This window comes from Symsagittifera roscoffensis, chromosome 1 (assembly GCF_963678635.1).
Source record: "Symsagittifera roscoffensis chromosome 1, txSymRosc1.1, whole genome shotgun sequence".
In the NCBI taxonomy this organism is placed as follows: domain Eukaryota; kingdom Metazoa; phylum Xenacoelomorpha; order Acoela; family Convolutidae; genus Symsagittifera; species Symsagittifera roscoffensis.
In genome coordinates, this window is record NC_087062.1 from 52,258,392 (window position 1) to 52,276,097 (window position 17,706).

The 17,706-nt window shown below is 34.9% G+C and overlaps 1 protein-coding gene across 1 annotated transcript; it reads right to left on the reverse strand.

Moving 5' to 3' along the window:
• Positions 1-2,432: 2,432 nt before the first annotated feature.
• On the reverse strand, positions 2,433-10,100 carry LOC134845517 (probable E3 ubiquitin-protein ligase HECTD2). Its single transcript, XM_063862445.1, has 4 exons — positions 9,860-10,100; positions 6,294-7,611; positions 5,727-5,907; positions 2,433-2,854 (listed from the first exon to the last, which is right to left on the reverse strand). Exons 1-4 carry the CDS (start codon positions 10,035-10,037, stop codon positions 2,456-2,458), a joined length of 2,076 nt encoding a protein of 691 aa, XP_063718515.1. The 5' UTR covers positions 10,038-10,100; the 3' UTR covers positions 2,433-2,455.
• Between the last annotated feature and the right edge of the window lie 7,606 nt (positions 10,101-17,706).

Consider the following 17,706-nt stretch of genomic DNA (forward strand, 5'->3'; position numbering starts at 1 on the left):
ATTTTTCTCACACTTTTTTTATGGCAATTACAAAAAAACTTACAAACCATTAGATTTCATTAAGAAACTTTTAGCGAGCGAAATTCTTGAAATAAACGAAACTTTCTCACTAGGTTTTGAATCATAATAAACTAACTGAAAGTAATTAAAAGGGCAGGCGAAAGTTTTTGTCGAAACAGAAGAAATTTCTCCCTTTATGGATGTTAAGCGATGCTTTAAAAACTCAAAAAAAGAAGGAGTATGGAGTATTTGCGCTGGATGAAGTCTTTTCTTCATACACATTTTGAATTTTCAACTACTAGCTTTCAGGGCACTCTTCCTCAAAATTTATTCCTAATTGAATTCATAAGAGGTATTTGATACAGGCAAGACTGCACGTATATGAGGGCAAAGCCTTGACTGCTCCGGCTGTACCTTAGTTCATATCGAATAGTTTTTGGAAAAAAATATTGAAAACCTATAAATTGTGGGCAAAATCAAAGTGGAAAAATTTGAGTCGCACAAAATAAATACGGGGACCAATTAGCTAGCCTCAAATCAATTTGGAACGAGTTTGTTGTGCGGGATAATTCGCGTTACGCTCTAAAGATTATGAATAAACTCTTCAAAGCGCGCATAATTTTGTTCGAAACATGGCCAATTTGGCAATTTTCAAAACCCCAAAACTTAACAAAAAATGATCGGAGGTGAAATATCTTTTAAATTTGAAATCACGAAGTCGATATCTTCAATGTGGTATAAGAAATTTCTGTTGAAAACTATTATTTCGACAGGCGAAAATTGACTAAATAAAAAAACTGAGAATAAATGTTTCGTGTTCTTCGAAAGTCGGAACAGTAATGTGTTGCAGGCTTTTAATTGACATGTGTTTGATGCGTATCACTTTAGCTTGAACTTGCGTTTGAAGAAGAACCATTCCGCTTTCATAATCTTTGAAAGCAGTCTTGGTCAATTAAGTTTTTGCTCAGTTGCTTCTTCAAAGAAATTTATCATCAAACAGGTGCTACTAAAAACTCTAGTTACATAGCTTTAAGAAATTAGGGTTTATTCCATCAAACCTGTAAATCGAAAACAAGAGTTCGAAACAAATTAGAAATCTTTCTTCTGTCTTTTTTTTTCTATTTTTTTTCAGTGTTTTCTCCTGCGTAATTTGTTCTGGCTCTCAATGGAAATGGCAGAATGTTTCAGTGCGGGGCAGAATATATAAATGTTTTATTATAACCACTTTACATAAATTTTGAATTCGTTCTTTACATACCAAAAGTTATTGAGACACTTAAGAAGACAGTCGGCTCTTTTAGCATATTTTAGGGCGTGGCCCTGCAATTAGCAGTCTTGTTGATCGAATTTTCAAAAAAATATATATACGAATAATTATGCTGGTTGTAGTTTTTTCTAATTCTGACTGATTTCGGCGATAGAAACAATAATTTTTAACGAAACATTCTCAAACCAAAATGAAAGCATCAACTAGCTGGGCTTAGATGTGAAAACTGAAAAGATATTTTATATGCAATTTTGATGAAAACGTAGGAGGTTTAAAATGAACATATCGGTTGTGTTCTGGACTAATTTAAGTTGGCTTTCATAAATTTATCATTCAAAATCTAAAATCATTCCAAATTGTTTTGAGTCAAGTTGGTTGATCATATTAGTTCCCTTTTCGACTCTTCCAAATTTCTCTTTTACACTTGTTCCGACTTTTGTAACGAAAGTAACAGAATATTTGTGCTCGGGTGGGTTTTTTTCTTCAGACAAATTTCGACTTTTCAACTAGCCGTTTTTGACGGAATTTTTTAATATTATTCAAAAGGTATTGTAGTCCTGAACTTAAATTTGAAAATATATTTCACCTATGATCATTTTTCGTGAAGTTATGGGGGTTTAAAAATTGCAATTTTGACCGATTTGAGACAATTAATGCGCGGTATATTTCGCGCTATTAACGCGTAAGCGGAGATTTAATCCTTTTAAGAAATCGTTCCAAGTTGGTTCAAGGAAGCTTATATGCCACACCTGATTTGTTAATAGGAGCGAAACTTATCATTTTGTAATTATTATTGCGTGTGGGGCGATGATTTTTACAAAAAATCTCAATTAAAAAAAATTAGTTTTTTTACATTCAAATTTTTCATGTTTTTTTCTGCTCAATATAACTTAAAAGGCAGTCGGAACATTCAGGGCTTCACCCTGATACGAGCAGTCTTGTTGGTTTTGAAAGTAGAATGTGTTTTGATTGTTTTTTGTAAGCTACGTTTAACTGTTTCAAAAATTAGAAATAAATTTTTGGTACCCATGAAAACGCCTATCTTCTCGTGGGACAGTTTGACAACTAGATATTTCTTGCAAATGAAATTTTTTTTATATCTTTAAATGAAGCGACCGTTAGCATCAAAAAAATACATCTAAGCCTATCTAGATATCAGACAATTTATAGATTTGCATTTTGAGCCAATTATTCGAGTCCATATCCCTGACAGTTGTTGATGGCATACAAAAGTTTTTCCCTCAACTCCTCAGCATCAGTGTATTTTGACATTTGCAGTTCGTTGAAGCACGTATGAGCCACTGGTAAACTTCCCTCAGGAGCATCAATCACTTGTTTCAGAGTGAATTTCATTTCGGAGAAACCTCCAATCGGAAGTCTCTTGCATCCAGTCAGAAATGACAGAAACGAACTCTGTTCACTCTCGTCCAATACTTTCACCACTTTCCAAAAGTTCTCAACTGTTGTGCAGTTGTCATCAAATCCACCTGCGTAAGTACACACCCTCCTCAGTTGGACAAAATCGAGGGAGGACGACTCACCAATCACAATTCTCTGGAGGTCAAAAGAACTCAGCAGCATCATGACCTGAAGTAAAATCACACTACAAAGAGTCCAAACTGTGCATTTTGTGAATTGTAAGCGGATTCAGCAACAGGCCAAAATTAATTTTTAAAATCTTCATTGCTGTTTTGGATTTCACAAACAAATTGCTAAAACACTGAAATTACTCCAAAAACAGGCTAATCTGCGGAATCCGCAGCATTTGCAAAATCCAAACAGTTTGTGAAGCCCAAAAACAAGTTTACAAAAGTTTATAGTAAAATTGCCTCGTTGCAAAACTCGAAACTGTTACCGGAAACCGAAAATTGTAGGTGGATTACGCTGGTGGAAATGTAAGCGAAGCAGCAAATTGTAAGAGAGATAGATCTGCATTTTGTTTGCTGATTTCAAAAGCTTCTTAGGCCTGGTGTGGGCATAAAAAATACATGCAGAGGAATTAGTAAACAAGGATCAAAAACGGGGAACACTTAAAATGATCCTTAATTTTTTTCTGAATTACTGACAATTTGTTCCGTTCAGTTTGTTCATTCATAGAGCGCACCGAAAAATTTCAAACACTGACAGTACATTTTGTTCGGATCGTTCCGAATTACAGCTCAAAATTGGATGCATCTCACTACTGACATTACGTTCTGTTCATTTTCTTTTTTAATTCACAGCTTACCTTGGTTTGCATCTCAAGTCCATTAAAATTAAAAGGCTGAATTCTTTCAAATAGATGAAACTTCCGTTGAATTTGCTATATGAAACTTAAAAATTACAAAAGCTCAAATTATTTCTTTCATTGAAAAAACTTCTCTCAAAAATTCTAAATTTTTTGTTCGGTGATGTGTGGTGTTGTGCTTCCCAAACTATGGTCACGAAAACAAATGTTTCGACATAATTAACGCTACAGGTGATTGTACGCGAAATCCGCTGGATTACATTTTGAAACAGGAACTTATTTGTTCCAAGACTTATCTCCAGATTCAACCAACCTACAGACACCAAATTGTGTGCCTCTCCAGTGCACAGCTTGGTCTCGTATTGTAGTAGCTATAGTTCTTGTTGTTAATCAAAAATTCTACTTTTCCCTCGTTCACTGACATTAAGAGCTACGAATTGTCAAAACTTTTGCTGATACAGGACACGAGTCGTTGCATCTGTGCTCGAAACTTTTATTGAGAAAAATAGCTCTCTTATCATTTTAACTTGAACTTTGTTGTTCAGGGCGACGCATGATTTTTGACAATACACTTTGCGCTATATGAAACTTTAAAAGTACATAAGCTCGATTTATTTCTTTCTATGAAACAATTTCTCTCAAAATTCCAGATATTTTGTTCGGTGATGTGTGGTGTTGTGTTTCTCAGACTAGGATCACAAAAAACTGCTTGCTTGAAATTTATCCGAAATACTAAAGGGTACAAGCACGGTTTTTTTAACCAATCATTTAAATATTTTTCGTGGATTTCGCTGATGCTGATGAAGTTCTTGTTTTTAAAGCCCGTCTTTGCTAGATAAAAATTGAAACCCTGTACTGGTTTCTAGCGCAAAAACTGATTCAGCTTAGTTTAATAAGCAAATTGCAGAGTTTGCTTTTATTCGCGAATTCTGCATACAACTTTTGCGGATTCCACTTAAATTAGCGGACATCACTTCAGCTCTGCACAATTTTTTTAAAGCTGCTGAATCCAAAATAAAACAAATATTTCGACGTAATTAACGCTACAGGTAATTTTACGCAGAATCCGATGGATTTTTGTAAGCGGAACCCTTTAACTTTTTGGAACAAGAACTTGTTCCAAGGCTTGTCTCCAGATACAACTAACCTACAGACACCAAATTGTGCGCCTCTCCAGTGCACAGCTTGGTCTCGTATTGTAGTAGCTTTAGTTCTCGTTGTTAACCAAAAATTTTACTTTTCACTCGTACACCGACATTAAGAGCTACGAATTGTCAAAACGTTTGCTGATACAGGACACGAGTCGTTGCATCTGTGCTCGAAACTTTTATCGAGAAAAACAGCTCTTTTATCTTTTTAACTTGAAATTTGTTGTTTAGGGCGACTTTTTGACATATCTAACTATTTCACGAGAAAAAAAGCGGCCCGAATTTCACGCAAAGTGGATAACTCTCCGTTATTTGTTTATTCGGCAGGCAATATTATTTTAATAAGTCTTACTAAAATTTCAAGAGGACCATAATTTCGGAAACACTTCAGCCACACATGCAAGTATTGAGAATATGCAGTATGAATGTTGATTTTCTAAAATGCGTGGAATGTTGCGTTCGAAATTGAGTTTGAAAAGAAAAAAATTTAGCCGATTCACGTTTAACATCGTAACATACTATCAAAAGGACAATGACACCTTTTAAGTGACAAGGGTGCGGTATTAAAGAATATGAGTGAGGTGTTTAAGTTTGGGAATTTCACTTTAGGGTGTGGGAACAGTTAGACATCAATTCCATTACTTAAACTGCTCGAAAGTTTTTATAATGCGCGACTCATGTTGCGACTTTGCGCGACTCATGTTGTGACTAATTTTTTGCGCGACTCATTTTGCCACTTTGCAGGACCCATGTTGCGATTTTGCGCGACCCATTGTTAGCTATGTTGCTACTCTGTGCGACTCATGCCTCTTGCGGGTGTATGAAGTTTTGGTCGCAGAAAGTCCATTCCGGCTACCTAATTAGGTCGCAACATGGTCGCCGATACCTAATAACGAATTGTCACTCCTATAATGAATTATATCAAAGGTTAAGCATATGTAATTTTTGTACCAAGTAACGAATCTCCCAATTTCCTTTTGCAGAGGGGAATGTCTGAAGAAATCTAAGAAAATTAAGAAAAAAAGTTTCAAATCAATTACTTGTCATTCTCTATTTTATAAATTGGTTTTATTATGATGCAGACCTGTGAGTCGCACACTTGGTGGAATCCCTTGTAGAAGGCTGTGAACTGAGTGTGGGCATATCTGTTGAGACAGAACTCCAAGTACCTGTCCACGTACTCTTTCCTGTTCTCATTCGTCACACCCACTCTACTCCCCTCACTCTTCAGACTGAATGTGCTCACTGACCCATTCTCATGCACGCTGAAACGAGCTAGAGGCTCCAAGTTTTTTCATAGCTCGACCAATTTTAGACGGAGTCACAAACTCTGCCGTTATTAAAATTATCTTGTAAAAATATCTTTAATCGGCCAAGCAATCTAAAATGAGAATATTCAGTCAGTTCATAAAAGTTGAAAAACAATCTTTAATATTGTGTTGACTTTTTCTGAATTTGAAAGTATACTTTTTCCATGTGACAAATTCATTTCTATAATTTTAAAGAACATGTTAGTTTTATTAAATAATTCTTATTAAATTTTTTTATAGGTTAAAGGTTATGGGTTTCAGATGCAGTTAGCTCCTACTAGCCTTGTAGTGAAGTCTAGGTTATAGTTTATAGGTTTCAGATGCAGTTAGCTCCTACTAGCCTTGTAGTGAAGTCTAGTCCAAAATCTTCTTCAACATTCCCAGAATATTCTAGAAGCTCCTGCAAGCTCTTCATCACAACAGGCTGGAAGTCCCTCAGGTACTCGAGTGATACTTCTATTGATCCAACAGCCGACTTCTCCATGGCCACCGCGTTCGTTTGATAGACAGCTGGACTGAGTAGTTTTTTGAAATAGAACAGGGGCAAGTTCACATCCAGAATTGTGGAGTTGTGAATAGCCAGGCCAACCAGACATCCAAACAAGTAGTACCTCTCAAGGTTCTTGTTGCTCCCATTGAACCAGTAGAACATTCTCTCTTCATTGGTAGTAAAAATTGACCTCTGACCTTTCGACTCATCACACTCGGTCAGTTCTTTCATTACTAGCATAAACCACTCTTTGGTTAAGCCTCCTAAATCAATCCCTTGCTCATTGTCAAACTCGATCTTGAGCTTCCTGCGCAAGTTCTCTCGGTTTTCTTTGATAGCTTTGAGAGAATCTGTAAGCAAATGATCCCTCCTTACTTTGATTTCCAGGAATATTTGCCCTATATCAATTTGGATTTCTTTATTTTTCTGCCTTTGCTTTTTGGTTGCCTTCTGAACCTGTTCCTTAAAGTAGCTCTCCGCGATCGAAATCATTTCACCCTCCGATACTTTAGTAAGGAGTTTTCTCTTTTCCACTGAGCTGATGAGAAACGAGAAGTTACAGATTGAGAACTCAGTGTCACTGGTTCGTCCTCTAGTGATCCAGCTATTGTAGTGTTCAACTAGGAGTTCGTCTTTTATGAAGTCACATGGGAACAACTTAGTATCTATATCCGGATACTGTTTAACGACCGAGTCGCTCGAGGTGTAAACAAGTTGCAGCAACCAACATACAAGTTCGAAATTTTGTGTCCTAGCCCCGTTTCCGTCGGTGTCTGAAGCTGTTGCGCAATCTACATTGACGCCAGGGTTCGAAGCCAATTGGGACCGTAAGAAAATTTTGAGTTGTGGGACTACAAGTTTAACAGAGTCGGTTGTCGTCACTGATTTGAATAGTTCGCGCAAAAGATGCTGCACTTTTCTCGGGGCTTTTTTAATGACTGCGAAAACTTTTTTGAATAAGTAATGAGTCATTGATTCGAAGAACACAGGCAAATGTAGCAGGATGAAAAAATAACTGGCCATGCATCGATATGAAGTGTCGTGCGTCAGGAACTTGAGCGATTCCTCAATTTTGATCCGAACAGTTTTAGATATTTCTGGACTTTCTCTCGATTTTACCAGAATTTCGCTCATGATGTACACTTTACCATAGTCTATTTCAGAAACCCCTGTGAACAAAAGTTTCGACCAGTTTGGAGCAGTTGTTTGCATCAATAACGCCTTTTAGGAGGCTTGGCGACCTCTAGCGTTATTAATTATCAAAAACGCCTTTCCTACCAACATGAAACAACTACATGGGAGACTTAAGCATCTATGGAATTAATTTGATTGTAGTGTGAATTGAAAATTGTAGTGCAGAGTTATTAAATCATCGTTGGGGTTTTGCGGATGTGAAATTCATTGAATTAGCACAAGGTTTGCCTAAGAATTGTTACAACCTCTAAGCAATTATGGCATTGGTAGGGTTCTCAGGAAGATAAGCTGAAAAATTCGAGAGCTGAAAAATCCGTTATTAGGCACTTTTTGGAAAATTTTGATCCAAAAATTTCGTTTTATGGCGCGCTTTCCTTCAATTTAGTGTATTTTGGGGCCCCAGGAGACTTTTAGGGTTAGTCGGCCAAGCATGGATGTTTAAAATAATGCCAAAGGAGGGACAATTTGGTTGATGAGGTGGTCAAATCTCTGAGGGAAAGGGCGTCCGCCTCCCCGCCTCCTTCTAAATCCGCCCTTGTACAGAAGGGCATTTCTATGATCTCTGATGAATCCAACCTAATTGATCCAAAGCATTGTATTTACATTATTCAAATCCATGTCCTTAAACTTCCTGAACCTAAACTTCAAGCCACTTTAGAACACAAGATAACATGTAAAAAAATAATTTGAGCTGAGTTACTCAGACTGTGAATGAATAGGACTTAGGAAAATTTATTTCTTTATGTAGTTGCTTTTTCAGCAGCGAAATCAGATAAATGAATAATGAGGTAATTTGGAAAAAAATCATAGTTATCAGAAACTATTTTCACGTTTTTTCAAAAAATACGCATTTATCAGTCAAAACTAACCATGAATGTCACAGTTTTTACTCAGTTTCTAATTAGTTGTGTCGTTTATCAATTTGATTTGCAAAACTTTGAAACTCAAATCAAACTTTTGTTTCCTGCCTTCAACAACTTTGAAAATCCGCTTTAAAAAAGAGCGTTCTAATGGTTTTTCAAATAGGCTAGTATTTTGTCATTGGTGCTCAAATTCCGTCATTGGTATTTCAGTGATCAAAAGTCTAGGCAATATTAATCTCGAAGTACCAATATTGATTTTTATCCGTCTTTCGAAGAAATGATTAAAATGAATTTTCTTGAAGTATTTTTATTCAGACCAATTTTTGCAGTCGATAAAACAATTTCAACGAAAAATGTTTTAAAATGAAAATTTCAACTCCTTGCGTTGAAATTCAAAAAGTTTTATTTTAGCTGCGATTATGCTTAGTGTGTTTCCCAAGATTTGAAAGCTGCCTAATATGCCATAATTTAGCCTAAATTATGCTCAGTTTCAAAATGTTTATGATGGTGAAAGCATAGCGCGAATTATTCCGCCCTCAAAATCAATCCAAATTGACTTGAGACAAGCTAATCGATCATGAAAACTGCCTGTCTGTGACCGGTAGCGTGCGCAGAAATTTTTCTAGGAAAGGGGAGGGCTGGTTTTTCGAAAAAAAATTTTGAAAGATTTTTTTAGATCGATATATTTGATTTTCCGAGCTCTCCGAAAATACTCTAAAGACCCTAATGTGTCAAAAACTTTCTGCTCCGCAGGCAAATTTTTCAAAAAACTTGCTAAAAATGATGCTCTGAGAATTTTTGAAATATATTTGATCAAAAACTTGCGTTTTTTTTCGGCGCGCTCCCCTCTCAAGTTTAGTTATATTGGCGCCAAAGGCGCCTTACTACAACTTTTTGATGTTGACCAGCCAAAAATGGATCTCGCAAAACTATATCAAAAGGGGGGAGAGCCTTTGGAAAAAATTGGCAACAAGAATTGACGGTAAGAAGGGCGTTCGCCCCCCTCGGCACGCTACTACTAATCACAACCTAGTTTTCCGTACGTATAAATATCCGAGACCAGATAAGGGCAGTCAGATCATTTGCCCTGATCAAAGACTTTTTTTTCAAAGTGCGTGTAGAAAATTCACGCCTTTTCAAGTATCTTATTGTGTGAAACACTTTCTCAAAAGTGTAAAATATTTTTCATCTACTTTCAATGGTGGGCCAAACGCTCAGCAACTCAGTTCACGTACTTAATGAGAAGTTTGACTTTTTCTGAGGAAGTTTTTGGAAACACCCTGTACAATGATAGTAAAATACGCTACTGGAATATCAAACTTGCTACACTTGTTTATTGATTCTATATATTTCAATTCACCTGATTCAGCAGCAGAAGACTTGGCGCAAAATAGTTTGACCACTTCTTCAGGCACAGAGGGAAAAGTCTGTTGGAACCATCGCTCCAAATTGCTCCAATCTCCCTTCTTAACACTCAGTTTGAACAGTTTTTTCGGGAAGGTTATATCGCAGAAACTTGCATCTACTGCGGACGCCATTCTGTGTGCAGTTATGGTTTCATCCCATTCTCGGCAGGTGTTTCCACCAATAAAACCCTGCGAAGCGTGTTCCCTTTTCATTCAAATGAAATCAATCTTCATCATTGGCTCCCCCATTGGCGTCAGAATGTTCGATCATTTATCTTACTTTTTCTAATCATTCTCCTAGATTAAACTTATCCTCGATTTTTTTGCGAATAAAGCGAGTGAGCAGGCGTATAATATGGCGACGATAAGCTTTTATTAGGCCGTGAAAACTTAGTGTTACGCTAGTAAAACAAGTTTTGAAGTTTCTTAGCCTTTTTTTGGTTGAAACCTTTGTGAATGAAAAAGGAAATACTCTGCAGAAAAATGAAAACTTTTTTGTTGAAGTGTTTAATTTTTTTGTTCGTTTTTCCAATTATTTTGCGAAGGAATTGCTTAGTAAATATGATAATTTATAGTTACTATTGAAAATGCATAAATTCTAAGCTTTTGATCATATCCTTTCAATACATTAGGAACAAAAAACGACACGTTTTGAGGAAAAAAGAACTTTTTTAGGTTTTTGAAAAGGCGGGATTTTCTGTGCTACTTGTTACAACATTCAGCTATCTTTGTTCTTAGATATATTTTTTTCTAATTTAAAGTTTTTTGATTCAGCAAAAGTACGCTCTTTGTGAAATAGTTTAATAATCAATTATATTTATTCATTTTTCTTCCCCACCCGGTGATCAGAAGGTCAAGAATAAGATGCAAAAGTTCTACAGAAAAACAAGTGGTCGGTGTCTTTAATGTCCCAGGCTCAAACCTCTTAGGCAAAATCCAGCGAATTCAATCCCCCATAAGACCAAATTGCTTTAAGAGTCAACTGTTTAATAGATTATGGGTGTTTGATTAAAGGTCACGCAAAATGGTTTCGTACCTGTCAAACTAAAGAATTTGCTTGGAATGCACGACTTGTTAGTTTTAATAAATTAACAAAAATTAACATTAGAAAAATTTAAGACTTAAAACCCTCAAAATCAACATTTTTTGGTCCTTGAGATCTGAGTTTTTGACGCATCGGTTTTTTAGTATTCGAGGACTTCTGTTCTCATCATACCTACAGTGGGAGTGCGGAATTTTTGTGTCTTGTTTTTCTAAAAGAAATTGATTTAATCGATCCCACAAATCATCATATTTAGGATACAATTGCACGCTCAATGGATCAACAGATTTTCTCATTAATTTGTCTTGCTGACTGTGCCACGTAGCTAGTTAAAACTTTTTGGAAAAGTAAAATGGCGATGCATATTTCAGTGGCACTCAACTCAAGAAAATTATAATCCAGAAGAATGTTTTATTTATTTTTACAGGATAAAAGATTGAAGTATTATTCTAAGATACTGTATTCGATGAAATCTGCCCTGGGATTTTTTCTCGGATTATTTGATTCTAGATCCTTAAAAATTGATTCTAGACTACTATTTGGTCCTAGACCCTGAAAAAAAAACTTTAGGATTGGAATAGTGTATTTCTTCAGTCGGTTTTGGCATTCAAAATATCAGTTTTCAATAAACTTTTTAAAAACCCCATCGACGATATTGACTTTCATAATTCAAATATGAGAAAAATTTTTAAATCATATTTTTTGTAGAAAACTTGAGGGTTTGAAAATTGCCCATTTGACTGCGCTGGGCTATTTTATGTGTACTGTGAAACTCAAAGCGTAACGCAATTTTTTTTTGGTAAACTACCCCGCGGCCCGCACAACAACATTGATATTCATTAAATTGAGGCAAACTTATCCGCTGTAGCAATTTCATACGACGCTCACTTGATGTTTTATATTATCTAATTTTTCTGGTTTTTCGACTTTTTTCAACAAAAACTGATCGATTCTGATTATGTGGCAGTCGGTTTGCCCTACGAGCAGTCTGGTTATAAACAGCTCTGATATCTGGGATGCTTATAAAAAAAACAGTCAGATCGGCAAAAGTTAAACTATAAAAAGGATATCCGGTTGCTGTGCAATTGGCACAGAATACTCCAACTAATTTGTTATTAAAAAAGCACATAAAAATGCTTATTTTTTTCAGCGCGGTTTGATGAAAAGATCTGATGAAAACCTGAAGTTTAGCGTACTCGACAGTCACAGAAAAACAGCCATATCAGGCAACACTTTTTGTCAAAAAATGATTCGGAAGAATAACAAATTAAAAAATCAAAGATATCTAAAATGGCGATGCACAGCAATCCATTTATTTGCTTTGTTCTTTCGGAACTCGACTAAAATTCAAAATAACTCAAACCAGTTTTTTTCGATATTGGGATCTTTTCGATTTTTTTTTACTGTCGTTTGAATCAACACTGAAAAAGCTTTGATATCATAAATCATTCCAACCATAACGATGACTATTTGTAGTATTTTTTTGATTGAAAAACAATTAGGTCTGCTCGCTTACTTTATTTGCTCGAAGTTAACCCAAAATCAAAAATTTCAAAAGCAACGTGTTTTTCTCAACATTGAGAAAAAAGTTTTCAAATTTTTCTGTGTAAATCGAATCACGACTGAACGGTTTTTCATATAATATATGATTCGGCACATTTCGATGATTATTTGTGGTACTTCATTTTGCGTGGAAAAAAATTAATACACATCCGAATCTTAAACTCCTCTTTATTTTCAATGGTCGGAACAGTTTTTGTTATTTTCCCTGTTTTAGCATGGAATGCTATCTCAATCCCCAATTTCCCTAAAGTTAACCCACTAAAGAAGAATTGCATTAATATTATTAATTAAGTTTCTGGGCAAAATTCGAAACGCCAAAAACATTTACTTGACGCCCGATTAGACAAATCGAAGTACGTCCTCACTATAATTTATTAGCCTCACCAAAGCAAAAAACGTTGCTTACAATATGAACTAGACTGCTTGTATCAAGGTAAAACCCTGAGTGCTGATTGCCAGTTAAATTAAAAAAATTGTTCATTTCACCGGGCGTCATTTGAAATTTGTAAGAAAACTTCATATTTTTTCTTCATGTTTTGACCCCCCCCCTCACGCTACGTACAAAGTGACATATTTTAAGTCTGGTAACGCAATAATAAAAATAAACTGTTCGCTTCAACTTCATTTGGACCGATTTAATTGGCCGCCAACGCTTAAACAGCGTGAAAGATAACGCGCGACAATTATACCAAACTGGCAAAACTGTCAGTTTTTAAACCCCAATAATAACTCAAAAAGAGATCATAGTTAACGAAAAATTCAGCCCAGGACAACAATACTGTTTGCCTGAATTTTGAAAAAAGCCGACAAAATTTCCTAATTAAAATGTCAAAATTTCTTAATCGAAACTTTGACAAATTACTTTATCGAAACACAGCTATGAGTGGCAGCAAAAAATATCAGGCTTCAAACTGTTTTTTTTTGCCAAACAACAATTTTTTATAATTTAAACTTTTGCAAACTCGCATAAAATACTTTTTCATCTAAATTTTTTTTCAAAAGGTAGTTTTTCAAAAATTTGACCGCAAAGTTTGAAAAATACTAACTTCAAGTTTTCGCGCAGTTTATATTTGAGTATAAAAAAACGCATTGAAAACTTTTAATCTGAAAACCCCCTTTACAACCAGTGAAACTTTATTGTCCTGGTTTTTCCGTCGTTTTTCCAATTATTTTGCGAAGGAATTGCTTAGTAAATATGATAATTTATAGTTACTATTGAAAATGCATAAATTCTAAGCTTTTGATCATATCCTTTCAATACATTAGGAACAAAAAACGACACGTTTTGAGGAAAAAAGAACTTTTTTAGGTTTTTGAAAAGGCGGGATTTTCTGTGCTACTTGTTACAACATTCAGCTATCTTTGTTCTTAGATATATTTTTTTCTAATTTGAAGTTTTTTGATTCAGCAAAAGTACGCTCTTTGTGAAATAGTTTAATAATCAATTATATTTATTCATTTTTCTTCCCCACCCGGTGATCAGAAGGTCAAGAATAAGATGCAAAAGTTCTACAGAAAAACAAGTGGTCGGTGTCTTTAATGTCCCAGGCTCAAACCTCTTAGGCAAAATCCAGCGAATTCAATCCCCCATAAGACCAAATTTCTTTAAGAGTCAACTGTTTAATAGATTATGGGTGTTTGATTAAAGGTCACGCAAAATGGTTTCGTACCTGTCAAACTAAAGAATTTGCTTGGAATGCACGACTTGTTAGTATTAATAAATTAACAAAAATTAACATTAGAAAAATTTAAGACTTAAAACCCTCAAAATCAACATTTTTTGGTCCTTGAGATCTGAGTTTTTGACGCATCGGTTTTTTAGTATTCGAGGACTTCTGTTCTCATCATACCTACAGTGGGAGTGCGGAATTTTTGTGTCTTGTTTTTCTAAAAGAAATTGATTTAATCGATCCCACAAATCATCATATTTAGGATACAATTGCACGCTCAATGGATCAACAGATTTTCTCATTAATTTGTCTTGCTGACTGTGCCACGTAGCTAGTTAAAACTTTTTGGAAAAGTAAAATGGCGATGCATATTTCAGTGGCACTCAACTCAAGAAAATTATAATCCAGAAGAATGTTTTATTTATTTTTACAGGATAAAAGATTGAAGTGTTATTCTAAGATACTGTATTCGATGAAATCTGCCCTGGGATTTTTTCTCGGATTATTTGATTCTAGATCCTTAAAAATTGATTCTAGACTACTATTTGGTCCTAGACCCTGAAAAAAAAACTTTAGGATTGGAATAGTGTATTTCTTCAGTCGGTTTTGGCATTCAAAATATCAGTTTTCAATAAACTTTTTAAAAACCCCATCGACGATATTGACTTTCATAATTCAAATATGAGAAAAATTTTTAAATCATATTTTTTGTAGAAAACTTGAGGGTTTGAAAATTGCCCATTTGACTGCGCTGGGCTATTTTATGTGTACTGTGAAACTCAAAGCGTAACGCAATTTTTTTTTGGTAAACTACCCCGCGGCCCGCACAACAACATTGATATTCATTAAATTGAGGCAAACTTATCCGCTGTAGCAACTTCATACGACGCTCACTTGATGTTTTATATTATCTAATTTTTCGACTTTTTTCAACAAAAACTGATCGATTCTGATTATGTGGCAGTCGGTTTGCCCTGCGAGCAGTCTGGTTATAAACAGCTCTGATATCTGGGATGCTTATAAAAAAAACAGTCAGATCGGCAAAAATTAAACTATAAAAAGGATATCCGGTTGCTGTGCAATTGGCACAGAATACTCCAACTAATTTGTTATTAAAAAAGCACATAAAAATGCTTATTTTTTTCAGCGCGGTTTGATGAAAAGATCTGATGAAAACCTGAAGTTTAGCGTATTCGACAGTCACAGAAAAACAGCCATATCAGGCAACACTTTTTGTCAAAAAATGATTCGAAAGAATAACAAATTAAAAAATCAAAGATATCTAAAATGGCGATGCACAGCAATCCATTTATTTGCTTTGTTCTTTCGGAACTCGACTAAAATTCAAAATAACTCAAACCAGTTTTTTTCGATATTGGGATCTTTTCGATTTTTTTTACTGTCGTTTGCATCAACACTGAAAAAGCTTTGATATCATAAATCATTCCAACCATAACGATGACTATTTGTAGTATTTTTTTGATTGAAAAACAATTAGGTCTGCTCGCTTACTTCATTTGCTCGAAGTTAACCCAAAATCAACAATTTCAAAAGCAACGTGTTTTTCTCAACATTGAGAAAAATGTTTTCAAATTTTTCTGTGTAAATCGAATCACGACTGAACGGTTTTTCATATATTATATGATTCGGCACATTTCGATGATTATTTGTGGTACTTCATTTTGCGTGGAAAAAAATTAATACAGATTCGAATCTTAAACTCCTCTTTATTTTCAATGGTCGGAACAGTTTTTGTTATTTTCCCTGTTTTAGCATGGAATGCTATCTCAATCCCCAATTTCCCTAAAGTTAACCCACTAAAGAAGAATTGCATTAATATTATTAATTAAGTTTCTGGGCAAAATTCGAAACGCCAAAAACATTTACTTGACGCCCGATTAGACAAATCGAAGTACGTCCTCACTATAATTTATAAGCCTCACCAAAGCAAAAAATGTTGCTTACAATATGAACTAGACTGCTTGTATCAAGGTAAAACCCTGAGTGCTGATTGCCGTTTAAAGTAAAAAAATTGTTTTATTTCATCGGGCGTCATTTGAAATTTGTAAGAGAACTTCATATTTTTTCTTCATGTTTTGACCCCCCCCCCCCCCCTCACGCTACGTACAAAGTGACATATTTTAAGTCTGGTAACGCAATAATAAAAATAAACTGTTCGCTTCAACTTCATTTGGACCGATTTAATTGGCCGCCAACGCTTAAACAGCGTGAAAGATAACGCGCGACAATTATACCAAACTGGCAAAACTGTCAGTTTTTAAACCCTAATAATAACTCAAAAAGAGATCATAGTTAACGAAAAATTCAGCCCAGGACAACAATACTGTTTGCCTGAATTTTAAAAAAAGCCGACAAAATTTCCTAATTAAAATGTCAAAATTTCTTAATCGAAACTTTGACAAATTACTTTATCGAAACACAGCTATGAGTGGCAGCAAAAAATATCAGGCTTCAAACTGTTTTTTTTTTGCCAAACAACAATTTTTTATAATTTAAATTTTTGCAAACTCGCATAAAATACTTTTTCATCTAATTTTTTTTTCAAAAGGTAGTTTTTCAAAATTTGACCGCAAAGTTTGAAAAATACTAACTTCAAGTTTTCGCGCAGTTTATATTTGAGTATAAAAAAAACGCATTGAAAACTTTTAATCTGAAAACCCCCTTTACAACCAGTGAAACTTTATTGTCCTGGTTTTTCCGTCGTTTTTCCATTTTTTTTCAATTCTGAGAGAATTTTATTTTCGACTAAGAGGGCTTGAATCTGAGCAAGGAAAAAACGAAGACAAGGAGCTAAAACGCTTGCTATCTAATCTAAAAGACAAAAAGGTGAACAGCAAGTAAAACTCAGAAATAATTATTTCGTAACTATTCTGATTGAACATGAAAACTGAGTCTTACATTAAATGAATGAAAATCTTACATTAAAAATATGTTGAGACATCAGTTTTTATTATCATTCAATGGGCTTTTCACGCTTGATTCGAGCTGCAATAACAAAGCTCTGCAAAAACCTGTTCACGTGGAGAATTTCAGTTTGATTCATTCGCAGATAGACTAATTTGGAGCAAAAATTCAAGGTCACTTAGCTTCATTCGCCGAACAGTGGAACTTAAATTATGGAATTTGGCAACCTAAGACGTAATAAAGAAAATCAATTTCAAAATTATTTTGTATTAAAGCTTTCTCTCCGTATTGAAATAAGGCTGTGCAGATCCATGATACCTTGAAGCTTAAGTGCTATTTGTAATATAAGAGTCTGTCTTAATATCCTTAGCATTGGCTGTACTTAATAGCTGGTTATTGATCAAAATGAACACATTTTGAGTGTTCATTATTTGCAACTTAGGTTGGAAAAAAGTGCTCAAACAATCACACAGCTTTGCTTGTGTATAACTATGGTCGGAACATTCTGTGCTACTTGCACAGCAACCAGCTATCCTTATTTTACGTTTCCGTGGGTTTTGATTTACTGAATTTTCGCCTTTCTACCATTAATCCGCCGACA